At 52.3% G+C, this 18112-nt stretch overlaps 2 protein-coding genes across 3 annotated transcripts; one reads left to right on the forward strand and one right to left on the reverse strand.

The window, feature by feature from the left end:
* Positions 1–49: 49 nt before the first annotated feature.
* SV2A (synaptic vesicle glycoprotein 2A) lies at positions 50–13815 on the forward strand. 2 transcript variants are annotated; one of them, XM_044239155.1, is made up of 13 exons: positions 50–66; positions 4188–5142; positions 6409–6589; positions 7402–7553; positions 7667–7800; positions 8432–8521; positions 8765–8875; positions 9059–9147; positions 9491–9655; positions 9842–9975; positions 11514–11720; positions 12309–12468; positions 12844–13815. In XM_044239155.1, exons 2-13 carry the CDS (start codon positions 4521–4523, stop codon positions 13025–13027), a joined length of 2229 nt encoding a protein of 742 aa, XP_044095090.1. In that variant the 5' UTR covers positions 50–66; positions 4188–4520; the 3' UTR covers positions 13028–13815. The 2 variants fall into 2 exon arrangements, with proteins under 2 accessions (XP_044095090.1, XP_044095089.1); XM_044239154.1 differs by lacking the exon at positions 50–66 and adding an exon at positions 549–660.
* A 2019-nt stretch (positions 13816–15834) lies between these two features.
* On the reverse strand, positions 15835–16747 carry BOLA1 (bolA family member 1). Its single transcript, XM_044236509.1, has 2 exons — positions 16661–16747; positions 15835–16318 (listed from the first exon to the last, which is right to left on the reverse strand). Exon 2 carries the CDS (start codon positions 16313–16315, stop codon positions 15902–15904), a length of 414 nt encoding a protein of 137 aa, XP_044092444.1. The 5' UTR covers positions 16316–16318; positions 16661–16747; the 3' UTR covers positions 15835–15901.
* Positions 16748–18112: the final 1365 nt, after the last annotated feature.

The following is an 18112-nucleotide window of genomic DNA, read 5'->3' on the forward strand; positions in this document are numbered from 1 at the left end:
GGAGTCTCACCTCTGGCAGTTCAGAATAAAAAACCTTGCTATTCTTGCTTTCTCTAAAAGGGCCAGGTAAACTTGGATTCTGAGCACCCAGACTGGGGAGAGGGTCGTGGGAAAAGGGTATGGCTGGGATTAGTGGAGAAGGGGAAGAAGGGAGGTGTTTTGGAGGCAGAGAGAAGCCCTGAAATTCCCAAGTCCTGTCATACTAGGAATGGGGCGCTGGGAAAGGGGCTGCCTTGTTCCCCACCTCCCTTTCTGTCTGCCCACTTGTCTTCCTAACATCACTATTCCTTCCTTAGTTCCTTTCATCTTTTATTGGGAGCGGGCTGGGGAAGTGCTGTGTGTCCTCTCCAGCTGTGTCTGTGACAACCCCCTTAGCCCCTCCATCGTTGCTCCCCGATGCTCTGAGGCCATCCCCTCCTTTTTTCTTCTGCCGTTCCCCACCCCCCCAACAATGGTCTCTCCCGGTGCTCAGTGGCGCCGGGGGGTGGGGGGGGGAGGGAGGAGGCGGGCGGAGGCGGGGCCGGAGCGTGTATTGGGGGGGGCAGGTCTGCATTGCCGCTTCCCCTGGTACCCGGAGCAGCAGTCGACGCTGCCGCCAGCCCTGCGCCCGGGACCCCCGCCCGCACCCGGGTCTCCCCTTACCCGGGGCGCACCGGCCAGGTGAGACCCGTCTCTCAGTCTCTTACCTCCACCTCACCCGGGGCAGAAGCATCCTTGCTTTGCCTTGCAGCCATTTTATCCTCCGATGCTTTGCTGGGGGGTGGGGGGTGGGGTGGGGAGGGGGGTTGACCGTCCCCACTTTAGGGTTGAGGGGGCTGGTGGTGGTCTGAATGGATATTTATTTCAGTGGCTGAGGATCAGAATACATATATGGAGTAGGGGTGTTTTTCTCGACCTTAGCCAAGTCGCTACTACCTCTCAGATATGGACGGGGTGGGGGGTTTGTTAGGTGGGCTAGCGTTCCTTCAAAGTCCAATGCCCTCCTCACCTTGCACACCCTCCGCCCCCCCCCCCCCGCAATGATAAGTGACCTTGGCTGGGGCCAGAGAATGGACACTGCCTCAGTCGGCTTGCCTGGAGTTGGGGAGGTGGGGGCAGAGGAGGAAGGGCAGGTGAAGGAGGGAGGGAAGGGAAAGGAAGAATGGAGATGCTGGGTAGAAAGATGGTAAACCACCGGGATTGAAGCGCGCATGGAGGGGGCTTTGGGTCGTTGCTCCCGAGTGCGGGAGGAGGGGGGAAGGGGTGTTGAGCGAGATGGGCACTTGCCCAGAGGCAGGACTAAGGGTGGTGGTGGGGGGTGGGAGGCACTCAGAGAATAGGTTCAGTCAATTCTAGGGGCTCCTCTCTTACGCCAGAGCAGAGGCGAGATGGGGTGGGGGGTGCTAAGGGGTTGGCTATTGCTGCAAATGCCGGTAGAGGCGGTCTCTATGCCTGTGCTTGTGGAGGTCTCTCCCTGCCGCCCAGCGTCTCCGTATTCCTCCGCTGTGCCTTCATCTTTTCCCCCTTCCGAACTGTGAATGCTCCATCTTCCTAAGCCTGGGATAGGATGTAAGGAGGGGAGGTGCAGCCTGGGGCATCTTGGGTGGGAGCCGAGGCTCAGTCACCCAGCTGTAACAAGAAGGGGAGCTCCAGCCCTGTCCCCCCCCAACCCCCCCCCACCCGCTCCTGTCTTACCCCCCACCTCCCCGGTTGGTGGATGTTTTAACTGACTGCTTCTTAATGACCTTGTCACCTGGGCTAGGGAGGGTTGGGGAATGCGGGTGACTCCCAAAGTCAGGAATTTTGATCGGGGTGGGAGCTTCTGGACCCTCTCCTTATCGTCCAGAAGGGAAGACTTTGCTCGGGAGCCCCCCTCCCCCGTTCTGCATAAAATCTCCTGGGCCCATTTTTTCCCGGTCAGGAGGAGCCAGCTAACCTTAAAGGGCCGTGTAACCCTGAATCTTGTTTCCTATAACCTCCACCTCTTCAAGTCCTGTCTCTCTCCCACAGGCTTAGCCACCCTGTGCTGCTTTGGGGGCTAAAAATAGCACCACTTCCTCACCAACTCGAAGAATTTGTCTTCTTTCTCTCCCTTCTGACCTCCTGGGCTCATTGGCCCTGGGGGAGCTGACTGTTGAGCCATCATATCTGGCTGTGGTTCTGGGGGCCTTATCTACCTACCCTCCATGTACCTTCTCAGGGGTAACTAGTGTTGACAAACACAGGATGTGGCTCCTGATGGGTCCATCTGTCTCCTTCAGGGTTTGGGGGTTGCGGGAGATCCTAGATGGAAATCAAAGGAGATGAAAGCAAATGGACATGCAGTGAGGGGACTCCACATTTCCCTCTCTTGCATGGGGGATGGTTGGGGACTTGAATCACAAAGAAAAGAAGGTGACCTAGGGGTCACTGGTTTTGGTCATTGTGGTCCACTGCCCTCATCAGGCCCAAGGGGCTAAGGCCCTGCTTGTCAGTGCTTCTCTCTGAGCCACGTAGTGTGACTTACCCCTTCTACCCAAGCTTCTGTATGCATGTGTGACATTTAAGGAAGGCCCTAGATGGGTGGGAGCAGGAGGCAGGATATTTTTAGGGGAATGTTCTCTGATCAGAATCTCATCCTGCTTCCTCCTTTTCTGTGAAGGAAAGGGGTTTCTCCTGTGCTTCCCTCTGGAGGATGTCTTTTTTGGGGGGAGGCCCAAGGCCCCCTTCATTCTCTCCTGGCCTCCTACGCAGTGCGGTATTTGTGGACTCCTTTTTCCTTGACTCCTGGAGGAGGAGCAGAAAGGATTAAGGGAGATTAGGAAGGGAGGCCCTGGAGAAAAGAGTCACAGCTATGGACATTAGACCCCCATGCTGGAAAAGTATAGATCTGATCAGCCATTTCTATTCCTGCCCACACCAGGGAAGGAGCCCATGGATGATGTCCTGAGGGAAAGTGGCAGCAGCCAGACATTGCCTCTTCTCCATGACCTCAGGTTCCAGGTCTCCCCTTTTTTGAGTCTTTCCTAGTTTGTCTGGAGAGAGACATGTGGGCCCATCTGCTGCAATTAATTTGAACACAGAGGGGTCTTTGGACTCTGTTTTGGGAGGATACTGGACAACAACCTCCAAGTACAACCTTCAGTTTTTCCCTTGCTGCTTCCTGCTTCCTTCACATTTTTTTTTTAATCTAGTAGGAAGGAGGGAAACTAATATTTGTAGAATATCTACTATGAGGTTGAATTCTCTTGTGGACTCAGAAAAATAAAATTATCCCCAGTTTAAATATAAGGACACTGAGGTTGAGGGAAATTAAATAATTTTCCCAAAAGCAGTCAGTAAAGTAAATGGCAGAGCTGGGATTTCAACTGAGGTCATATAACTGTCGTGTGCTTTGCCCCAAACCAGCTTTCTCCATGAACATTCAGAGGTGGCTTTTGTCCTGGGGTCTCGTGATGGAGTGGAGAGGATCTCACCATATTATCATCATTGCAAGGAGTAATGACTAGTATTTATTCATCACTTTGTATGTGCTGGGTACTATCCTAAGGAACTTCTACATATTGTGTCATTTAGTCCTTTCTTTCCCCTTTTTAAGGAAGAGGAAACTGAGGCTTGGGTGTTCAGAGTTATGCCTGAGGTCACTTAACTAGTAAGTGTTGAAGCCAAAAAGTCAAACCTAAGTCTCTCCAACTCTGGTACCCATCTTTTACCCACTGAGAAGACCCCTCCTTGTGAGGCCTACAAACATAGAACTTGAGGGGAGGAGCACAGAAGCCTCACTTCAGGTGACTGAAGTCAACAGTTGGGAGGACTTGGTCCCTATCCACATTCTTTCCAAGCTCTGCGCCAAGTTAGAAAGCCAGAGCGGATTAGAATAAAGAATTCTGGTTTCCCATATTTCCTGTTTTGTTCTTTGCAGGTTGGTGGTAAAGCAAGAAATCTGATCTTTATGTGGGACAGGGGATCAGGAGGAGGGCTCTAGGTGACCCGGACTCTAGAGAAATCTCATAGGGCTGATCTCCAAGGTCAAAGTAAGGGGCCTTATACTGAATGGTCCACAGCTGGTCCAGGAAATCACCCCTTTTTACTGAGCGTGGGCTTGAAGCAAGGAGACCATCTGTAATACGTGGCCCCAGAGGGGCTCTGGTTGATGGGAGCTCTATCTTGGCCTTCTTTACCATCTTAGGCCTCACAACCTCCTTTTTCCCCCCTTTTATATTTTCTAGATCTCCTGAAGCTTCTAGAAGAAAAATAGGCGGACTTTCCTGAGTTATCCTGGCTCTTCGTCTTAGCCCCCACAAACTGGCTCCCCTCTCCTTTCCTATTCCCCTGCTCCCCATCTCCCTTCCCCATGTATCCAACTGAATTGGCCAGCACTCCTCACCCTCTTTTCCCCTCCTAGACTTTCCTATTTTCTCATTCCGTGGCTAGAGATATTTGAACACACTTCATCTAAGTACCTGGAGGAAGGAGGCTTTCTAACTTCACAAATCCTTGAACAAAATCTGAATAAGGAGCAGGGAGTGGAGGAGGTATAGTGAAGTATTCCCAAAGACATCATGGAAGAAGGCTTCAGAGACCGGGCAGCTTTCATCCGTGGGGCCAAAGACATTGCCAAGGAGGTCAAGAAGCATGCGGCCAAGAAGGTGGTGAAGGGCCTGGACAGAGTCCAGGATGAATATTCCCGTAGATCCTACTCCCGCTTTGAGGAGGAGGACGATGACGATGACTTCCCTGCCCCTGCTGATGGCTATTACCGCGGGGAAGGGGCCCAGGACGAGGAGGAAGGTGGTGCGTCCAGTGATGCCACTGAAGGCCACGATGAGGATGATGAGATCTATGAGGGGGAATATCAGGGCATCCCCCGGGCAGAGTCTGGGGGCAAAGGCGAGCGGATGGCAGATGGGGCTCCCCTGGCTGGAGGGAGGGGGGGCTTGGGTGACGGGGAGGGCCCCCCTGGCGGCCGGGGGGAGGCGCAACGGCGGAAAGAACGGGAAGAACTAGCTCAGCAGTATGAAGCCATCCTCCGGGAGTGTGGCCATGGCCGCTTCCAGTGGACACTCTATTTCGTGCTTGGCCTGGCGCTGATGGCTGATGGTGTCGAAGTCTTTGTGGTGGGCTTTGTGCTGCCCAGCGCTGAAAAAGACATGTGCCTGTCAGACTCCAACAAAGGCATGCTAGGTAAGACACACTGGGGAGGCACTCCAGCCCTGTCCTGCCCCAAACTCTAGAAACACCTCTGGTCGTGAGAACCCCTGTCCTTACCACTGGGCTCCTAGAAGCCTGGTCCCAAGATGTCCCCAGAGAGCTTGGAGTTCCTCTGCACACTCTCCCCTCACACACCCTCCTCTTGAGGCTGGGTCACAGTGAGGTCGTTTGTGCTGGGCTGGGGCTTGGGTGGTGGTCTGCTTAGTTCTCCAGGAGGTGGCCATGTTTCTTTGGACACTTCTCTTTTGTCAACTTGACCCTTTCCCTGATCTGGGAAACAAGAAATCAGTGTCTAAACTTCCTAGTTTAGATGGGAAGTCCATTTAGGCTGACTAGGATAGGGGAACAATCCTAGGCCTGTCTTCAGCCAGAGAAGATGGGCCACACTTGCTCTTGGCCAGGCTTGGGAGTGTTCAAGGACCAGTGAGTGGTCTCTAATGGCCCTTCCTGATGTGAACCCTGAGGGAGGAAACTCCCCAGACTCACCCACAAAGGATCTCTCGTTCTTGCCCTGCTCCCAAGTTGCCATGAGGCCTTGGGCAGATCCCCACTCCTTGGGGCTTGGCTGAAGCATGGCTAAAATGCAGAGTTTGGAGTAGATGATTTTTAAGATCAGCTCCAACTCCGAATATAGGAAAGAAGTAAGAAACAGGAGAGTTTTAGGTCCAGAAGCCCTAGAGCTAGGAGGAGTAAAAGACAGGTTCTGTGTGGGGGATTTCATGGGGGGGATAGAAGGAATGGAGCTGCTTTCCCAGGTACATGAGAGACCCCTCCTGTTGCTTTGAGGGCATCAAGGCTGGGAGGGGAGAGGTGACCCTAGGAGGATTTGGGAGAGTGGGACAATCCATTGCTCCTTCCAGGCAAGCCAGAGATGGGGATGGTGTGTGTGTGTGTGAGAGAGAGAGACAGGGACAGAGAGACAGAGACAGAGAGCAAGAGCTGAGAGCAAGCAAGAGAGAGCAGGGGTTGGGGGGGTGGGACGAGAAAGAAAGAATTCTTGGGGTCTCTCATGTCTGCCTTCTTGCCTTTGAATCCCTGGCCTGCGGGGATGGCCTTCCATCTTCGCTCATATTTCACCTTCTCTTACTTGCTCTCATCTCTGGGTAGACTTAGCTATTCTAGAAGTCCTCCAGCTCCTCGATCCATTCTGCTGCAGCTCTATCTCACTTAATGCTCACAAAGTGCGAGAAAGGAAGCATGTCCTCTCATACCCCTGCTGCCTCTGTTTCCCTCCTTCAGGCCTTATAGTCTACCTGGGCATGATGGTGGGAGCCTTCCTCTGGGGAGGTCTGGCTGATCGGCTGGGCCGGAGGCAGTGTCTGCTCATCTCGCTCTCGGTCAACAGCGTCTTCGCCTTTTTCTCATCTTTCGTCCAGGGTTATGGCACTTTCCTCTTCTGCCGCCTCCTTTCCGGGGTTGGGTGAGTGGCCACTTCCTAAGCCCCTGGAGGAGTCCTGAAGGAGGACGGTCCATGGTCGCTGTTGTATTTCTAGAGCCCAACACAGTGCCGGCATACCAGATGTCCCTCCAATCTGTACGCGTTGAATGAATTCCTTTCTCCTACCAACTTCAGGCCCACTTCCCCCTGTCCAGGACCCATCTACCGCCTGTCCAGAACACCATTCCTTGTCTGGTCCACTCCTCAGTCTGCCACCCACCCTCTAATTCCATTCTGAGACTGGCTTCATGAAGAGGCCTGGTGGGTCTCAGCCTTAGCCCTGGGTGCCTGCAAACCCTTGAGTTATCCCTTTTCCTACTGACATATTTCCTGCATTTGACAAAAGACCTTGCTAACACCCACAGCGGCCAGAACTTGGAAGCCTTGACCCATCACACTCCCACACTCCCTGAGGTACCAGCATGTGTTCATTGCCCGGGCCACAAGCTCTTGTCCTTGGCCTGCTCCCCACAGACCTGCCCTCAGACTCTTCCCATCTTTCTCCTCTGGGCATTTCCCCTCTTTTCCATAATTATCTTCCCTCATGCAACTTTGCAGTCATCTTCAAGATTCAACGTTTGCGCCTCCTCTGCCCCTGAGGCCTCCCTGCCTGTCTCTCAGGGTCCCCAGGATGGGTGTTCGCTGGCTCCTGGGGAGGGAGTATGCAGGGCACTGTGGGAGAAATCTTTTTAATAAGGTGTGGCAGATGAAAGGCGCTCAGGGATGCAGAGCGCTGGGGCAAGGGATCAGGAACGGGCCGTTTTCTAATGCTCAGTTCTTGCGATGCCCTCCAGGATTGGAGGGTCCATCCCCATTGTCTTCTCCTATTTCTCGGAGTTTCTGGCCCAGGAGAAACGTGGGGAGCATTTGAGCTGGCTCTGCATGTTTTGGATGATTGGTGGAGTGTATGCCGCTGCCATGGCCTGGGCCATCATCCCCCACTACGGTGAGCAGCCCCCAGGGAACGTGCCCCAGTGTCTCCCTCTTCGCCTGGGTGCCTGGTGGTGGGAGCCCCCCCAGCCTCAGGCCTCTCTGCTGATGCTGACTTGTCCCTGCCAGGGTGGAGCTTTCAGATGGGGTCCGCTTACCAGTTCCACAGCTGGAGGGTGTTTGTCCTTGTTTGCGCCTTCCCTTCCGTGTTTGCCATTGGTGCACTGACCACACAGCCGGAGAGCCCCCGCTTCTTCCTGGAGGTGAGTGGGGTGGGGGGTGGCCCGGGGGAGGGGAGGCAGGGGGTTCTGTGTTCAAGCACTCACAGTGGGTTTGGTTTGGGGGACCCTCGCAGGGTCCATACTTCTGGGGACTTTGGCTTGCTTCCTTTGTCTGGTGCTGTATCTCTGTAGGGGGTGGTCTCTGTGCACAGAGAAACGAGGGTACCTCCTCACCCAGGAGTGGCTTAAGATGTTGTGGGCAGGGGGCCTGGTCCCGACTTTAGAGTTCAAGAGATATTCCTATCCTCTACTTCTTCCCTCTCCAAGTAGATCTTGGTCCAGCAAGGTTAGGAAGCTGCTCTTCCTCTGACCATCTCCTTGCCTTCATCAATTCCCTTGTTTTCAGTTCTCTTTTCATTGTCCCCATGGATCCCTAGGACCTGTAGTTGTATCTGTCTCCTGGACTCCCCCTGCTATGGCCCAAGTCCAATTATATTTTGCCGTATCCCTTCTTGGGCCTCGTTCAGAGCAGGTGATGTCTGTGCCCAGAGGTTGGAGGTAGTGGGGGGAGCCTTTTTGTATCTTGGGACTAGAGAAGCCACAGGGAGGGGGCCTGTGGCCCTGGCTCAGGCAGGAGCTAACCCAGATATGGGAACTATGTCTGTGGCTCTAGAACGGGAAGCATGATGAGGCCTGGATGGTGCTGAAGCAGGTTCATGACACCAACATGCGAGCCAAGGGCCATCCTGAGCGAGTCTTCTCTGTAAGCCACAGCTCTCCCCATGATCTTCCATAGCACTCTGGCCCCAGCCCCATCAGCCCCTCTCTACCTTCCCTGACCTCGCCAACCATACCCCACACCCTCCCTCGATGTCTTCTCTCGGGGTATCGTGGCACGTCTGTCCCCCGCCCCCTGCTTGCATTTTGCTCCCGGAGAAATCGAGGCACCAGAATGGGGTTGGGAAATATAGACTAGATGATAGCTAATCCCCTCTCTTGACCCCAGGTAACCCACATTAAGACGATTCATCAGGAGGATGAGTTGATCGAAATCCAGTCAGACACGGGGACTTGGTACCAGCGCTGGGGGGTCCGGGCCCTGAGCCTGGGGGGGCAGGTAACGAGGGATGGTTCCGTGAAGAGACAGAAGGGAGCGGGAGAGGTGGAGGTGAAGGCAGGGCTGGAGCCTGTGTGTGGGGATGGTGGGTGACCTGAAGGGAAGGGGTTGAGTCGGAGAAGGGGGGACCTGGGGGTACTAGATGTTAGTGCAGCCTCTGTCTGACTCTTCTGTTCCACCTAGGTTTGGGGCAATTTCCTCTCCTGTTTTGGTCCCGAATATCGACGCATCACTCTGATGATGATGGGCGTGTGGTTCACCATGTCATTCAGGTGAGGGGGTGTGTGGGGGCGGTGGGGATCAGAGTCCTGAAGACCAGATGGAAGTTAGGCTGGGGGTGGGGTGGGGAGACTGTTCCAGGCCGAGGGAAGAGCAGATGCATGGGAGATAAGAGTGCGGTGGGTGAGTAGACCAATGTGTATGTGCTGCCGAAGCGAGCACGTGAGTAGACCAATGTGAAGTCCCCCCCAGACCCTGGGCAGTTGGTGAAGGGAGGAGGGGTGAGGGATGGGGCTAGAGAGGTGAGCAAGGTCCTGACTCTCTCCCCCCTCATTTCTGGACCCTCTGGTCCTAATCCTGAGCCTTGTCTGATTTCCATCGTCCTTGACTCTCCAGCTACTACGGCCTGACTGTCTGGTTTCCTGATATGATCCGCCATCTCCAGGCGGTGGACTATGCAGCCCGGACCAAGTTGTTCTCTGGGGAGCGTGTGGAGCACGTGACCTTTAATTTCACGCTGGAGAATCAGATCCATCGTGGGGGACAGTACTTCAATGACAAGTACGTGGGGAGCTTTCCATGTCACTTTGTCCCTGTCCTTTCTACCTCTTGTATGAGTCTGGGAGTTCGGAGACAGGGCGTTTGGGGGGGTAAATACCTGGGGTTTCTCCTCACTTCCAAGGAATGAGTCTTGGAGGAGGGTATGAGGATGAGGGGAAAGTATGTCTCATCATCCTGGCCTTCCAGGTTCATCGGGCTGCGTCTGAAGTCAGTGTCCTTTGAGGATTCCTTGTTTGAGGAGTGTTATTTCGAGGATGTCACTTCGAGCAACACATTCTTCCGCAACTGCACGTTCATCAACACTGTGTTCTATAACACTGGTAAGGTGGTGTGGCCGGTGGCTGTCAGACCAAAGGGCTGGGTGGACCCTGAAGGGGGGAGAAGGAGCCTTGCTCATTCCCTAGCTCAGGGTTCACAAGCTGAGATCTGTGGGGCCCTGCAGGAAGGTGGTACGTGGGCCTGTGAGCTACTACCAAGAATTCAAAAAATCGAACGGAAATGGAACGTTCTCTGTAATAGTTTTAAGACTACCTGGCAAAAACATCAAAGTTCTTTGCCTTTGAGCTGGAATTCAAGTAACTGTGTGATGTTATGAATGCACTTTTGAAGAGGGCAAAACTCATTCCAACAGGGTCTTCAGGAAAAAAATCATAAAAGGGATATTTGGTGGGTAAAAGTTTGGAAATCATTGCATTAGTCTGTTTTTTTGTGTTTTTTTTTTTAAGTGCCTGTTTTTTTGTGTTTTGTTTTTTTTTTTTAAAGATTTTATTTATTTATTTGTGGGGGCGCCTGGGTGGCTCAGTGGATTAAAGCCTCTGCCTTCGGCTCAGGTCATGGTCTCAGGGCCCTGGGATCAAGCACCATGTCGGGCTGTCTGCTCAGCAGGGAGCCTGCTTCCCCCCTTCTCTCTCTGCCTGCCTCTCTGCCTACCTATGATATCTCTCTATGTGTCAAAGAAATAATAAATAAAATCTTTAAAAAAAAAAGAGATTTTATTTTTTTATTTGAAAGAGAGAGAATGAGAGAAAGAGCATGGGTGGGGAGGGGCACAGGGAGAAGCAGACTCCCTGCTGAGCAGGGATCCGGATGTGGGACTCGGTCCTGGGACTCCAGGATCATGATCTGACCTGAGGGCAATTGCTTAACCAACTGAGCCACCCTGGCACCCTGTTTTGTTTTTATTTTTGTTTTGTTTTTAAACATTTATTTGAGGGGTGGGGCGGGGAGGGGCAGAGGGAGAGAGAAAGAGCCTTAAGCAGAGTTCCTGCTAAGCAGGGAGCATCACGAAGGGCTCAACCCCACTATCCTGAAGGTGAATCAAGGGTCTGCTGCTTAACTCAGTGAGCCCCCACCCCACATTAGTCCAGTTTTTAAAACAGTGATTCTCAAACATGAACTGCTGCTTTGTCAGCTAGACTGAGGATCCTACCTCTAATGGAGTACTGGGTAAGTTTTTCCCACCTTGCAAGGAAAAATAATGGAAAAATAATGATTTTTAATATCTGGCTCAGGAATTTTTCCTAGACCCACAGCACCACTACTGCTTAAAGTCAGCTAGGGCAGACAAAAGGAATGACTAAGAAGCAAAGATTATTAATGAGATAACTTGGAAACAGCCGGTACCACTGTTCCGTTTCATAGACTGTGGTCATTTCCTGCACCATAGGAACAATCCTGGTTGCCAGGGTGCTCTCATTTGATTTTATAATGAATGCCCTGAGCAAGTTTGAGAGCCCTGCCCCCCACTACCCCCTCCACCCCGCCCCACTAACCCCACAAAGGTAGTGCCTTGAGCCCTGCCTTGAGCCTCCCTATCACATTTCACTGATCACCTGCCTTCCTTGGTCTTGGCCCCCAGACCTGTTTGAGTACAAGTTTGTGAACAGCCGTCTGGTGAACAGCACGTTCCTGCACAACAAGGAGGGCTGCCCGCTGGACGTGACAGGGACCGGCGAAGGCGCCTACATGGTGTACTTTGTCAGCTTCTTGGGGACGCTGGCTGTGCTTCCCGGGAACATCGTGTCTGCCCTGCTTATGGACAAGATTGGCAGGCTCCGGATGCTTGGTAAGGGGGCTGGTGGGTGGTGGTGTGTCAGAACTGACTCCGGGGCCGGGGACCCAGGGCGAGGCTGTCAACACGCTTCTCCCCCGATTCTGAAGGAAAAGCTTAGCCAGAGAAGGTTCTCTCTTCTGTTTAGGTCTTGGCTGCAAGATGGGGTGGGGCCTGGCGTGGAAGCGTCTCTGGGGGGGTAAAGGAGTAGGGAGAAGAGCGAGCACGCAGGCTTGGAGGCTATGGGTTTTGAATCTCAGCTCTGCCACCTACCTTGGGCAAGTTACTTCACCTCTCTGAGCCCAGGTGTCTCGTCTGCAAAATGGGGGTGATGACAGTATCTGCCTGATGCACTAGATCAATGCATGTAAAGATTAGGCTCGCTGGTCTATAGCTGTCATTGAAGAGATGGTTGTTACTGACGTTACTAGTAGAAAGAGAATTATAAGGGAGGTTGGGGATGAGGGAGGAGCCTTCGTTTTGAGTCCTTTGGGAAGAAGAGTCTCATCCTGGGCTACCCTTGAGCCTGGTTGATGGCATGGGGTGGGTCATGGATGGGCATCACTGCGGCTGGGTTCATGTTCCCTCCTTTCCTGGCTCCAGCTGGCTCCAGCGTGATGTCCTGTGTCTCCTGCTTCTTCCTGTCTTTTGGGAACAGCGAGTCAGCCATGATCGCCCTGCTCTGCCTTTTTGGGGGGGTCAGCATTGCATCCTGGAACGCGCTGGACGTGTTGACCGTTGAACTCTACCCCTCGGACAAGAGGTAGTCAGAGTGTCATGGGGGCAGGGCCGCCGGTTTTGGGGGAGGTGGGATAAGGAAGTGGGCTAAATGGGAGATCATCTTTAGGGTTAGAAGGATGCACATTCCCATGGAGTTTCTCCTCTAAGGGCTGTTAACTTTAGTATTCGCTCCTTGAAGTCTTAGCTATTAACCAAATTTTTTGGTCTTCTTTTCACCTTGCCTCCCAATCTCTATTCCCTGATGTGCATGCCTCACCTCTCCTTCCATCCTTCCTCTCCTTCTTGGACACCACCTGCCATCTCTCCAATGCCCTCCCACCTACTTGCCCATCCCCCACAAATCCTCCCGTGCCTCTTCGTTATCTCCTCTTCGGACTGCCCTGGGGACTTGGAGCAGGACCACAGCTTTCGGCTTCCTGAACGCCCTCTGTAAACTGGCGGCCGTGCTGGGGATCAGCATCTTCACATCCTTTGTGGGAATCACCAAGGCTGCCCCCATCCTCTTTGCCTCGGCCGCGCTTGCCCTCGGGAGCTCTCTGGCCCTGAAGTTGCCTGAGACCCGGGGGCAGGTGCTGCAGTGAGAGGGCCGCCAGGCTTTCGAGGGTGGCAGGCACACTGTGAGGCCAACGGCTCCTTCTCCCTCCTTGCCCTGCCATCCCGGCCCGAGCAGCCTCACTCCCCACTCCCCTGTGTTCCGTGTCTTAGCCGTGTGTTTGTGTGTACGCGTGCGCGTGTGCATGTGTGTGACCCCGTGGGCAGGAACTACAGGGAAGGCTCTTTCATCCCCATTTGGGGATGCAGCTCTCCTCCCCACCTCCTACCCCCCCGTTGACTTTGCACAGGAGAAGGCTTGGGCTCCCCCTTCTCCCCCAGTGTTAGTGAGGGATCCTAGCTCTTCCCGGCTCTAGGGGGTCCAGAACAGGCCTCCTGCCCTTCCCCTCATCCCTTCTACCTGGGCCCTGGTGAGACCATGGACATGTGGTTGTGCTGGGGGCTGGGGCTCTGTGTAGTCCATGGACCAAAAGAACTTCTCAGAGTTGGAAGGGCCTCAAGTGCCCTCTCACAGCTGTCAGATGCTGGGGGAGTAGCAATAAACCTCAGCCCCCTGGCCTCCACTCCCAACCCCCCAATTTGGGCTACAAGTAGGGAGCCTGAGTTTTATGAAATTAGCTGATTCTTATTTATTTATATATTAAGTTCTGAGGCAGCTCAGCAGGACTGTGTGTGTGTCAATGTGTGTGTGTAACACTTCACGTATGTGTATGTATGTGCCATGGGGCAGGGTGTCACTGTCCTAAGATATAAGCCAAGAGTGATCTCTGTGGATACACACACTACCTGCCTCCCATAGTCCCTCCCCTAATCTTGTTTCTGGGCCAGGCCTGGGAGGGAGGAGCCCCAGGTCAGGCAAGGATGAGTCCTGCAGTCTAGCCGGACCAAGGGCACCTGACGAGGTCCATCTCCTCGCCTCCTCTCAAGAAGCACAGGCCTCTGGAGTGAGAGGCTCTACCCACAATAGCACAGACAGGGACGGCACAGCTGCCCTCCCGCCCCCAACCTGTCCCCTCACAGGCAGGGTAGCAGGGGAGGGAAAGAAACCAGGCATGGGGTCAAACCAGCAGATCAAAAAGCACAAGGAGCTGGGGCAGGGGCAGAAAGCAGGGGCCCTCCTAGCAACTCCTCTGAAGTGGGAAGAGGTTGGGCAATAAGCCAGGGACCCCCTAATGTGGGACAGAAGCCTCGGTTTCCCCATTTCACCCTTTCTACATGATAGCCCCGGTAAGTTAAGCTGCCCTTGTCTCACCCCACTGTGTGGCTGCTTTCTTTGGTGCCCTCCTGCTCCCCCTCCCCCCCACTGTAGCTGTGACGTGTTGTAGTTTTTAGCTGTTTGTAAAATGTTAAAAAAAAAAAAGTTAAAAGGAAAAAAGTGAAAACAACAACAAGAAAATCCAAATTCACCCTCCTCATGCTGCGTCTGGTGCCCCCACCCTGTGGTCACTCCCCCCATTTTGTAACACTGAACCAGGTGGGGACTGTTTAACTCTTTGGTGTCTGTGCTCAAAGGACCGCCTTCTCCAGTGCCCAGTGTACAAGTGTGTACCCCCTTTCCTCACCCTTCATTTGCTGGACGCAGCCTTCTCCCTTGTGCCCTCTGAAGGGACCCATCCATCTCTCCTCTCCTGGGGAACCCCCCTAAACTCAACTCTGTTGATGTGAAAAATGAAATGAAAAATTACGATGAAAAATAAAAAGGAAATCCTTAAAATCCCAAATGGCTATGTCTGTGCTCTGTTCTAATCAAGCCATTTTCTGATTTTTTTTTTTTTTTTTTTAACGGTAGCTAATAAAACTCCATCCTTTCCATGCCTACAGCTGACCTTGAAGTCAGGGTCCCACCTTCCCTCTTGGTTGATCTCTGTGCCTCTCATCTCCTATGCCAATTCACTTACACATCACTGCCAGGTCACTCTGCCCCAGAATGCTCTGTGGTATGCCCTTCCTCAAAACTCTGACTTCCTATTGTCCAACCAGATGCAGTCTAAACTATAGCTCAAAATGATCAAGATTTATGTTCATCTTTTTCTTTAGTATCTAGAGTCTATCTATTACCACATTGAGGTCATTAAAGTTGTTTATCTGGACATCACTTCAGCTCCCCTCAGAAATACAACTTTAAAAGACTCCTAAGGAAAAGGACTATAGGGACGCCTGGGTGGCTCAGTTGGTTAAGCAGCTGCCTTCAGCTCAGGTCATGATCCCAGTGTCCTGGGATCAAGTCCCACATCAGGCTCCTTGCTCAGCAGGGAGCCTGCTTCTCCCTCTGCCTCTGCCTGCCATTCTGTCTGCCTGTGCTCGCTCGCTCTCCCTCTCTCGCTCTGATAAATAAATAAAATCTTTAAAAAAAAGAAAAGAAAAGGACTATATATAAAGTTTTCTCCTTCTATATCCATTTTTTGTAATATCATCTTTGCACTGCCTTAGTGTGTTTTAGTTTTTGTTTTGTTAAGGATTTTTCTCAAAAACAAAGGCAAATCCTTTTGGAAATGGACAGGTTGATAGAAAGCCAAACATTTCCCTGGTATGAAATTCAAATGTATTTGTAACTCCTGTCTTGTCCAAGCAAGTCACTGTCTTGTTCAGTTTCTCTGCCTTTGCTTGAGCTCTTCCTCCTACTTGTAACATCTTTCCTCTCCTTTCTGGTTTAAGTAAACTTTCCTTTAAAGATCCAATTAGATCCCTCCCCCCAGGGAAGCCCTCCTTGATCACCCGAGGCTACTCTTTCCTTGGATAAGCTCTGATCTGAAACGAGTTGCTATCTCCAGAGAATATATATATGCTGGCTAAATGGGACCCACAAATCCTTATCCCTTACAAACACCAGACTGTATTGACCCGAAGAAAGCCCGTAGTTTATTCACAAAGCATTAGCATCCTGGTCTTCCCTCTCCTGGGGCTCAAGGGGTTCCCCGAGTTTTCTTGTTCCCACCCAAGCAAGGGGGGCTCATGTCCAGTTGAGGGTTTTCCTTCCACTGGGCCGGGGTCCGCGCCTGTATGGCCAGTGCGTGGACTGGCCCAGCCAGCTCCTCAGACAGGGCAGCGTGGACGAGCCGGTGCCGTTGTAAGGGGCTCAGTCCCTCAAAGCGAGAGCTCACCACCGCCACGCGGAAATGCGTCTCGCTGCCTGGTGGGACCGCATGGCCGCCGCTCTCATTACGCAGCTCCAGCACCTCGGGGTTCAGGGCCTGCTCCAACTTCGTGCGAATGGCTGCCTCGACGGGACCGATAGTCCCCAGTCCTGCGCTGCTCCGGGACAAACAGACGCGACCAGCCATGGAGAACAGGCGCCGGACCAGCTGCCCACTCAGCATCCGCTACCGCAGAGACAAGGCCCAGAGCAGTGAGGGTCAGGGCCTCCCACCCCAAACCGCCCACATCCGCACTCCGCTCCTGCAGGGTGCCCGCCTCAACTCCAGACACCAACCCTCCCCTCTGTGTGACGTGGGGGAATTTGGCCTCCTGCCGCCGGCAGCAGAGGGCCTATGAGGAGGGATCCGAAAGGGCCAGCGAACAGGAACATTTAGCAGTAAGTGCAAGGCACATTTAGCAGGCACACTTAGCAGGGAGTGCAGGGGTTGCAAACACAGGGTACGCGCAACTCGGGGTTTGTGGTTGAGCCAGTGTCCCCTTTAAACCCCAGGCTGGGCCCTTTCTACCTTCCGCTCAGCCTTGGCTACCGCAGTTGTGGCTCAGGGACCGGACTCCCGAAGTTCTCGGACAAATGCTGTCGTCGCGTCCTGAGGCACGCTGGGAAATGGAGTCCTGGCTACGCGGCAAAGGCATGGGCAGGCGCCACGTGATGCCCCGAGGGCTAACGGGAATTGTAGTCTAGGAGCGTTTGCGACTCGTGCTTTTAGGTTGTGAAGCAGAGTTGGAAAAAATCCGGGAATTCCTGCTCATTTGGGACTGCTGTTATTTGATACATTTTATTGCCATCGAGCTGAACTCCTTTACTTTACATACAAGAAAATGGAATCTGTTACATTTACTGGACACATAATTACTGTGCGCAGACCAGTCCCGAAGACAGGGATATAAAGCTGGTCTGGTCCTCGAGAATTTTCGATAGCACTGAGGATGAACAAGCAAGCGGGCAGTTACAATATTGTGTGCTAAGTGCTATGATGGGACGGAGAACAGGGTGCTAAGGGATCATGTCAGCCAGACCTGGGGCGCAGAAGAAACTTCAGAGAGGAGATTTTAGGAGAACGGTTTAGAAGAGACAGCTCGAAAGCCGCTGTCTCAGTCCCTCAGAGTCAAGCTGTGGTAGTCGCAAACGCAAAGGTCAGGAGAGAGAACCCTGGAGGAGTGGTTACTTAGGGTCTAGTTAGGTGTAGTCCGAGTCTGGAGGGGGGCGGGGGGAGGGGCAGAGATAATGATGATGGGGAGTGAGTGAGTAGGTAGGCGTGCTTGGGAGAAGGCAGGGGCTGGACTATACTGGACCTTGTAGGCCTCGTTAGGTGGCTTTGTCTTTATCCTGGTAGCAGTGGGAGGCTAGTGAAGGTTTTAAGTAGGGCTTTAACGGGATGAGCTTTTTTCCGAGGTGATATGTAAGTTTTCAATTTGTATTTTATTTTTTATCTTTAATATTTTGTCGATTATTTCTCCATATATTCCCAAGTATTTTCCCCAGCTTCTAATTTTGAAAAATGTCAAACCTGCAGAAAAATAGAATCCAAAGCAATAGCTACCTTTCAATATTTTTACATTTATGTGTAGTATATGCTTATAAATATATATTCAAGTACTTTTATATACCTGTATACTTTAAAAATATACTTATCAAATTTGAAAATAAGTTGCAGATAGTAGAGGCATTTCACCATCAAGTACTCCAACATGTATCACCTGTATATTCTCCTGTATAACCATAATATCTTTATCTCGCTCAAGAAATTGAACATAATGACATATTTTTTCCTAGCCTTTAAAAAATGTTTTAAAAACTTTCAGAAAAATTGAAAGATTAGTAAAGTGAGCTCCCTATTTACGCTTCATCCAGATTCACTGACAACATTTTACCAGACTGGCTTTGTCTCTCTTTGACTTCGTATGTCTATAATAACAATAATAAAATCATTGTTATTTTTGCTCAGTCATTTGGGAGT

The sequence above is a fragment of the Neovison vison genome, chromosome 2, assembly GCF_020171115.1.
Source record: "Neovison vison isolate M4711 chromosome 2, ASM_NN_V1, whole genome shotgun sequence".
Lineage (NCBI taxonomy): Eukaryota > Metazoa > Chordata > Mammalia > Carnivora > Mustelidae > Neogale > Neogale vison.